Source organism: Henckelia pumila, chromosome 2 (assembly GCF_033568475.1).
Source record: "Henckelia pumila isolate YLH828 chromosome 2, ASM3356847v2, whole genome shotgun sequence".
Classification (NCBI taxonomy): domain Eukaryota; kingdom Viridiplantae; phylum Streptophyta; class Magnoliopsida; order Lamiales; family Gesneriaceae; genus Henckelia; species Henckelia pumila.
Genome location: NC_133121.1, coordinates 47,975,580 through 47,985,039, shown reverse-complemented (window position 1 = coordinate 47,985,039; position 9,460 = coordinate 47,975,580). Strand labels below are relative to the sequence as shown.

At 34.2% G+C, this 9,460-nt stretch overlaps 1 protein-coding gene across 1 annotated transcript; it reads left to right on the top strand.

Moving 5' to 3' along the window:
* The first annotated feature begins 6,975 nt into the window (after window positions 1–6,975).
* LOC140882801 (large ribosomal subunit protein eL37x-like) lies at window positions 6,976–8,092 on the top strand. The gene is made up of 4 exons (XM_073289004.1): window positions 6,976–7,108; window positions 7,220–7,355; window positions 7,721–7,822; window positions 7,936–8,092. The coding sequence occupies exons 1-4, from the start codon at window positions 7,106–7,108 to the stop codon at window positions 7,980–7,982; spliced, it is 288 nt and encodes a 95-aa protein (XP_073145105.1). The 5' UTR covers window positions 6,976–7,105; the 3' UTR covers window positions 7,983–8,092.
* Window positions 8,093–9,460: the final 1,368 nt, after the last annotated feature.

Sequence of the window (9,460 nt, the reverse complement as noted above, 5' to 3'; positions counted from 1 at the left end):
ACGTGCTGAGCCTCTAGGCTCACTAGATTTAAATGGTGTAGGTGAGCAAAATGTCAATAAGGATAATGTGTTCCCGATTGGCGACGAGGGCGTATGAGTTTTCAGGCAGCTAGAACCCGTGACCATTGCTCTAAGATGAATTTTATGTTGAGACTAGAACATTTATTTCCGCATATATTTTATTATTATAGATTTTCAGTATGTGCATGGAATTTAGATTTGAGTATTTATTTTCTAAGTTTTCATGAATTTTTGTGAAAGAAATATTATTTAGGAATTTTATTATGACATTCTTATAAATTATTATTTAGTAATTTTTTTAAGTATTTAATTGCATGCATATACTTTTATTGTATTTTTTGTGTATTTGTATTTTAAATTAAGTAAAGTTATTTTTAAGTATGATATATATATGTATGGGCATACATATATTTATATCCATTATGTTATAGTTAGAGAGTTAAAAAAAAATTCCTGTAGAAGTTTTAGGATGTTTCAATTCCGATCAGTATTTTCTTTTTCTTCTTTGTGCTTAAATCCATTGCAATATATAGTTTTGAGTATCCGAAATTTTTTTGCACTTCCTTTGAGCATTTATGGATTCGTATGACATTAATCAGCGTTGAATTCTGTCATTTTGGCATTGGTTGAACTTCTTAATAAATATTGTTTATATTTCGCACTTCTTGAAATTTTTCTTCGGTTCTAGAGCCACGTGTTGATGTGAGTAAGATCCACTTTGTCTTCCTTTTTGGTGATCTACTCATATTGTGTTTGACATCCGAATATGTCTTAGGACCGTTGTTTCCCCTAATTATTGACTTGTGTGGACTTCTCTTGACCGAAGTCACACCGATTGCTCTTAATTATGCTTTGATTGTTTGAGCATGGTTTCATTACCCTTATGAATGATCACGAGGTTTGTATCTTGTTGGCTCATATTTATTATTCATGGAGCCTCCATTATTATTCATTCACCCCTAGAATTGAATTATGAGTGAGTTGTTTTCACTTATCTAGATTTTTATTTTCAGCTCGTTTGTTTGTAATGCTTGCATAATTTCATTTCATATTAAGCAGCATTGCTTGTATGTCTGTTTTTCTTTCCTGATCCATCATGATGAATTATTTGGGTGGATCATAATTTCAAATATCATTTCAATTTCTTGTGTAGAGATTTGGCTTGTAACCTCATAGTAAGTGTTTAGACCGTTGGGATTTAGTATTAATGCTAGATAAAATCCTAAGTTATTGTTGTGATCCGAGGAGTGGCGACTACTAGTTATAACTAGTTCTAGCGAGTAGACTGCTAGTTAATGAATTATTTGAATGGGTTGTTTCAATTTTAAACAGGATCGTTAAGAGTAAGTAAGTTGAATGGGTGAATAGTTACGAGATAGGAAATAGAGTTGTCCCTAGACACATTTAGGTACATTAAATTAGATCTAAGATTTTGTGAATGTCAACCGGTAAGACTAATGCACCAACTATGGGCGTAGAATGATGAATAGATAATTATTAAGTTTTTTCGGATAAGATGTAGATTTATTTACCAGTGAAATGCTAAGGTGCTTGAGGAATAATGAGTAAGCATTTACAGCCGAATTGAAAACTCTTCGAGGTGTCCAATTGTATATTAAGTTCTTGAAATATGAATTCAGGATGTACCATATAATAATTTGGGAATTTTTGGGTTTTCAGAACTGTTGTCAAGTTGAACTAGGGACTTGAGATATGTCTTCCGGCGATATGTAAGAATTGTTTGGGTACTTAGAGACCATCTAATCCAATAAGTGGATAATAGCTCGTGGTATTTTGACTTGTAGTGTAATTAGGGATTTCTTAGTCGTTGCGTAAGAGATTGAACATAAGCCCAGGATCATTAAGTGTAGCACTACTAATAAGTGGCACAGACCTTTAGAATTTCAAAATGGATATTAAATGGTTCTTGAAGGTACCATTGTTCCGTAATATTACCGATTTGGGAATATAATGAAATTTACTCGTTTTGTCGGTTCTTATGCGATTGTCGAGGAGATAGGTAATTTGTTTTATATGTTGAGCTGGCGCAGAGTTGTTAGGGACGCATGATGGGTTTCATGTGTCGTTGTTGTGGAAGTATGAGTTAGAATCATCTAGTATCTTGAGGTCTAACGAGGTGGAATTGAATAGTCCTTTAGCAATCCTATTTAGAAAAGATCAGTGTTAGTTGCTAAGTATTTTGTGAACTTGTGAATTACTTTAGAGCTTGAGTTGTATATTATATGAGTTAGGTTTAGCTGGTGATTAGACATTAAGCATAGTTTCATTGTTATGAAGCTTTTAAGTTAGAAGTAAGGTCGACATAAATTATTCATTGGTTTTACGGATATTTATTGATTTAAATTGCGATCCAGGATTTAAGGTTATCAAAATAGGACAGGCATCAGATATTTTAGGAGTTTAGGGGGCGAATTAAAGCTCTCACAGGCACATGGGAACAGTGACTAGAAATTTTCTCTTAGACTCCAAACATTTGGGTATAAATAGGAACTTGCAAATTTACTTTGCAGTAGGAGTTAGTTAACTCCTAGCTTTGTAGGCGATGATAAGTATCAGAGTGCGCAGCAAAAACTTATTAGCGTTGACTCGTGGAGGTACTAGGTAAGAGTAGTTATTGCTGATCTGGTCTAAGGTATTCGAATCTAGTTACTAAGTCCTGAATTTCGAGGAAGAAATTCCATTTAAGGGGGGAAGGAATTGTGACGCCTAAAATCCAATCTACTAAATCGTATGCATTAATTTAATAAATATTAGGATTTATTATTATTTTTGTTTAATTTATTTAAAATCTTTATTTGAGTTATGTGCTATTAAAATATTTTTATTATTTATTAAAATAATTTTTATTGTACTAACTATTTAATTAATGTTTTTAGTTGTTTAGGTTTATTTATCTAAACGATTTTATTGTGCAATTTAAATTATTTTAAATATTTTAAAGGTTTAAGCTTGCATACTTAAATTATTTTAATTTTAATTTTTAATAGTTTACTTTATTCTTTTAAATGATTTTAACTGTTTAGCTTATTTGTTTAAATACTTTCGAGTGTTCAACTTATTTATTTTAAATAGTATAAGTTTAGCTGTTAGTTATTTTAAATTATTTTAAACTATTTTAAATGTCTAGCTTATTTATTTAAATCTTTTTTTAATTGTCCAAATCATTTTAAATTTTTTATTTCCGCTTGTGTAATTATTTAAATTACTTTTAAACGATATTCTAGTTTGTTTAAATTATTTTAAACACTCTGCTTGAGATTTAAGTATTTTACTCGTTGCCGTGACATCGAAATATTTAAGGTGTTTACATTCTTGAATTTTCAGGCTTGTTTTTATTTAGTACAATTTAATTTATAGTCCTAGTTGTCTATTGGTGTAGCACTTTTTTCCTAAAACTCACAAACTCACATTTATATACTTACACTTATACATACACACTCAAACATTATCCCTAACTTGAAGATTTAACCCTAGCCTCCCAACACTCACACTCTCATTACATGCTCAAACTCACACACAAAACTCACGACTCCCCTGTTCTTCCATAAGAATGCATAGGATACCTCTTCTCCTCCAAGCTCTCACGGCTATAGCTCTCCATCCTTCTTCTTCTCTGGCAAAACTCCACCACAACTAGCTGAGCGAGCTACTTCTTCCTCCATTGAGCTCGATCTCCAGCTCATTCCAGTTTCTCCTCACTTCGGCCGCTTCTCATAGAGCACTTGTTCCCTTCGATTTTGGTAGCTAAGGCAAGGATATGGTTCTTTTTCCTCCCTATATAGATTAACATATCTTGGTGATGCATTACTTGTAAATTTCAAAATTTATTTTGTGCCCTGTTTCGGTCATGTGCTTAGGCGAGAGGTTACCATAATCTTGTTGAGAAATTTTATTGTTTGACGAGGTTGAAATGCATATGGAAGTGGAATGTTGATTTCAATGATGCTATGTGTCGATTTTTCCAGATTGTTTTACTTGGCATTTGGTTCGAAAATTCTGTGGTTATTGGTGTCGATCGGATGATGTATTAGGGGCTACCATGGGTGAAATGTAGTTCACATGGTAGTCTTAGGATAACTTGTAGTTAACTCATAGGTTGAAGTTGAAGTGCATTCAAATTGAAGATGAAGGGCCATTGATATTGGGTTTGTGACTTCGATTTTGGGACAGGTTGGGGGTGCTGTTGTTTGAGCTGTGGAAGACTTGAGAGAGGGCAGGTTCTAGTGGTTTTAGTGAGTCTAAGAAGTGATCTTGGTCTTGGATTATAGTTTGAGATAAATGGAGTCCAATGGTTAAGGCTTAGGTGGGAGATGGGCTAGGAGTTGTGAACAGATTTTTATATGGTTGCTGTCCGGAAATGGTTATACAAACCAGGGTTGCACTCATTCTTTGGTTAAGGGCTCGGGTCTGGGACTAGCCTAGGATGTTAGGGATACGTCGTTTCAAGCGAGATCCAACTCGGCTAAGTTTTGGTTGAGTTCTAAGTTATTGAACTATGAGGTGCAGAATTTTTGAAGTCATAGACTTGCTGTCCGAAAATAGGAACTTTATAAAATGATTTCTTAGGAATAAAACTAAGAGGTTGAATTCCCTACTTAGTTCTAAGTATCATGGAGTCGTCGTTTCAAGCAGAATCCCTTTTGACTAAGAACCGAGCAAGTTACATATTTTACGGGGGTACCACACCAAATTGTCTTAAGCGTGACTTTATGGTTTAGCTTCCTCATCCTTTTGTTTGTCTCCTAAATTACCATCCCGATCATCCATGTGTGAGTCATATGCATGATTATTGATTAGCATTTACATGTACGTCATATTTACATATGCATGCTAAGTCTCATATTCAATAAAGAAAAGAAGTATATTTTGAACGAAGTGAGATGATTGTGACTACATATTCATGTGTTCATGTGGGGCTGAAAGGCGTTTTGGCCTCCTTTACCAAATCATTATGAGTTTTCTTACCTTAACATATGTTTGTGTGGGTCCAGAGCTATTCTGATCTTCCTTACCAATATAGGGCAAGATCGGGTTGGGTTTCATCTCGACCTCCTTGCGGCATTGTGCACTATAGTCATGATCATGATCGAAATCACAGAGTCACAATCAAGGATCTAAGTTCACAGTTACAGTTACAGATTCAGATACAGTTTATGCAGTTTTATTGATTATTAATGACTTAGCCATGCATATATTATATTCATGTTCTCTTATTTTAGAAGTACATTTTATTCAAATTAAGGGCACAAATTATTTTATTATCAAGTTATTTTTAATCTGCCTGTGTTTGTATTTACATAGTACTCGTTATCCCCCCCATATTCTTGCTGAGTCTTTTAGACTCACTACACTTATTGTTTTCAGGTGAGGAGTATTTCTTAGAGACTAAGGGGCAAGACTATCGAGTGGACTGTGATGCGGGCACGACACATCCCTCTGACCATGCCAGTCTTCCGCAAAAAGTTTATTGTATTACTTTAAAGTCTTTTATCTAGTTAATTTAGAAAATGTAAATGTAAGGATTTATTGTAAGTTATTGGGTTTTTAATTATCAAATTATTTAACCTTTGGTTGTTCGTATGTTGAATCTTTTCTTAGGTTCCCGTTCTTTTCTCTGTCTATCTCGTTAGTGTTGTTGGTTGTGATTTTAAATTTGCTGTCTGTGACATGTTGATTGTTATATAAATAGATAGGACATGCCGAAATTTTTTGAAAACCCGTATTTTTATTTAGTTTAATTTAAAGTAGAGTTTAGGGTCGTTTCATGCACTTTGGCCCTTCTTTTCTTTATTATTTGCAATTTAGTCCTCGGCAAATCTTTTAAATTTAATTTCAATCCTAAATAATTTAAGAATATTAGATTTTAAGTCCAAACTCCATATATTCTCAAATTAAATAATCTCGGATCAAAATTAAATAATTTTGGGGCTTTACATAACCCGTTAGTTTTAACCATCAATTAGACGGAAGTACTGATTCGGGCATTTTTTAAAAATATTTGGGACAAAATCGAGAACATTAGAACATTTAGGACTAAACCGAAATCATGATAAAATATTTTGAACTGGAACGAGATTTCTCCCTGAAATGGGTAAATAAATGGCAGCCCCCACCAATACGTGAACTATGACATGATGTAGACACATGCGTTAACTAAAGGAAAAATGTGTTTGGAATCGGGTGTGTGGTACGTGATTGGGGAGGGCAGGTGATATGGGCTTTTGGAAAAAAATTGTAAGAGCAACTTCAGTAAAAGATGTGGAAATTTTAGCCATCAAGGAAGGACTGAAGACAACTATTGAACGGTAAATGAGGATTAACAAAGTTGTTTGGGACTATTTTATTGGCGGTGCAATTGTAGTCACACAACCGAATGACGAGCAAGGATACACGGGGCTGCAGATTGAAGAGATACAAAGATTGGTGTAAATGATTGGCGAAGTGGAGCTCTTACACGAACGAATAACAACAAATCAATTAGCTCACTCTCTTGCTGCTTTTGCCAAATAAATAGAAAATCCAACCAACACAACACAACACCAAGAATAACATATTTACTACATGCTATTGTGTTAATATGAGGTTTATCCAATGCACACCTAAAATTAACGGCTACGGTTTCTCTTTTCACGTCGCATATCTACAATATTTCATGAATGATTACTTATTAACGGTTGTTCAAATAAACTATCTTGCACAATAAACACACCCCTTCGCAGTCGATTGGTTAATTAAATTTAAAAATAAAAACCTAAATTTCGAACAAACCGAACCGATTTCCAAATCATTTCGATTTACTGGTTCTGGAAAGTGAAAACAAACATAGATCAATGAGTATTATAGGAAGTTTTGTGGGGCCAAATATTTTGATGGAATAAACCCATGAAGTTGGTCCAGCTTCAGCCCAAAAGCTCATTTTGAGCCCAACATATCCAATGCCCAACCCTAAAAACACCCAACCGTTTCTTCATTTGGCTTCCCACTCCACATATAAAAGCATTCGTCGCCGCGGCTCCGCTCCCTTCAATTTCAGAGCACTAGGGTGTCTTCAATTCCATAGTCAATGGTAAGTTTGGATTACTATCACTATGCAAGTTCTAATTCGATCTTTTGTCATTGATTCGAGTATAGAGGAATTACTTTAAAACTGTGTACCTTTTGCTTATGCTGGCTGTAGGGGAAGGGAACGGGGAGCTTTGGAAAGAGGAGAAACAAGACGCACACATTGTGTGTGAGGTGCGGCCGCCGCAGTTTTCACCTCCAGAAGAGCCGATGTTCGGCTTGTGCTTACCCTGCTGCCCGCAAGAGGACATGTATTTCATTCTTTTTATTGTTATAGTTGGTCTTGTTAGTAAATTTGGCTGCTTTTGGATTGGAGATTTGCTATGGAAAAGACTAAAGAAACGCCAATTTTTTTTTAAAAGTTGCGACTTCTTCACATTTTCCTCTCGATTTATGTATTCTTAATAGTATTAGCTTCTTTAAAATAGTTAAGGCATATTTGGATTAATTTATTATAGTAGTGTAAGTATTTTTCCGTCTCAGAAAACAGATGATAGTGCATCTTGGAAGGGTTTTTTTTTATTAAAAAAAATCTGTTTCCAAACACGTCAATTGTGTTAAACATAAAGATTCTTCTTTTGATTGGAAATGGTTGTTTGCCAAATTTTAAATCCAGATAACTGGAGTGTTAAGGCCATTCGCCGAAAGACTACCGGAAGTGGGCGCATGAGGTATCTACGCCACGTTGCCACCAGATTCAAGACCAACTTTAGAGAAGGTGTGAGCGTTGTTGCATTTTTATTATATGGGATTGTTTTAGGGTTTTGTGGTTCAGTAGTCTATTTCTTTTGTTTGTTTGTTGACATCATTTACATGATGACACTTCTTTAGGTACTGAAGCAGCACCGAGGAAGAAGGCAGTGGCTGCTTCTGCTTGAACGGCATAATTGAAGGGCAGTCTTGGTTGTACTTTACATTGGGTTTTTGAAACTTAAAGAACCAGTGAACTTTTGAAACTTCAAATTAATTGCATTTTGTCTTACTTATTGATGCTTAGCTTGATAATTTTTTCTTGCTTCAGCATTTCAAGAATGCATTGCAGTAATATTATGCAATATATAATTTTTGATTAAGCTGATGTATCTTTGAGATTATTTATAGTTCTTTCACTTAAATTTCCTGTGTCTTGTGATTAGTGACAGATGCGATTGTGGTATTTGTGGGTTCTCTGGTTAAACATGAGTCTGAATGATTAAATCACAATTCTAATTTTGTATGAAGAATTGGTCAAATATTATCTGTGTTTATATCATCTGTCTAGGAATTTAACTGCTGTCTGTGCATGTTTAAAATTTTAAATTTAAATAATGATTTTTCTAGCTTTGCCATTTATGTAATGTATTAGTCAAATAGAGGAACTAATATGTTCTGCTGTTTGCAAGGGGTTGCCCAATTATCAACGTGGCATGGAATTCGACAGTTTTTGCAATATGAAAATTGTAAAATGTGAAGTTAGATATGTGCTGTGGTTTGTGTCAATTTCACTAGTTCACCACTAAGCACTATTGTTTCTGGCTAAATTTGGGTGTACAATATTCATTTTTTAAAAAATTAACTCTCCAATCTCGTTTTAGTGTATCCAAAATCCAAATACACAGGGTCCCTTCTTCTAGAAAATGTTTGACCAAGGTTATTTTGCTAATACTATGTTGTTTCTCGCAACACTGTTGAGTTTCCCAAAGATATGGCTTTTAGTTTTCTTTTGCTTTCACTTGATGCAATAGTATAAACTATGCAAGTGTTTGAATTTGTGCATCTAAATGCACTCCTTTCTGGGTAGCAGCATATTATATATCTTTTGGTTTGAATATTCCTTACTTCGATGGTGTTATCTTGTTTCTAGACAAGAATAGCCTTAAGCTTAGGTTTCCATTTTATGGCATTTTGCTTGTTTCAAGGATGCAGTCAATTTTTTATACCTACATTCTAGATTCTGTTATTTTATTGTGGTTTGAATGAGAGATTTGACGATTTCGACGTTGGAAGTTATGCGCGTGCAGATTGGTCCATAGGTACAATGACAATTGTTAGGCCAGCCAGTATTTGATTCTAGTTTTCTTCGTTGGATGCGATTTTTGACTGGAAAAGTGTAAATGCCCATTGGGAATCCGACACCCTTTGGTCCATCTTTGGGTGTATTAGAAATTCTCGTTAAAATTTGTCGTTTCAAATCTTTCAGCTCCTTGGCAAATCCAAATCCATTAATTTAGGTGTAGCCTCTACGTTCGACCTAGATAGATAGATTTATAATCTATCTTATTGTTTATTAATTTATATCAAAACTTAAAGCTGGTAAATTAAAGCTGTTTATAAACTGACAATCTTGTGCTTTTTATTAAAAAAAATTAAGCACTTG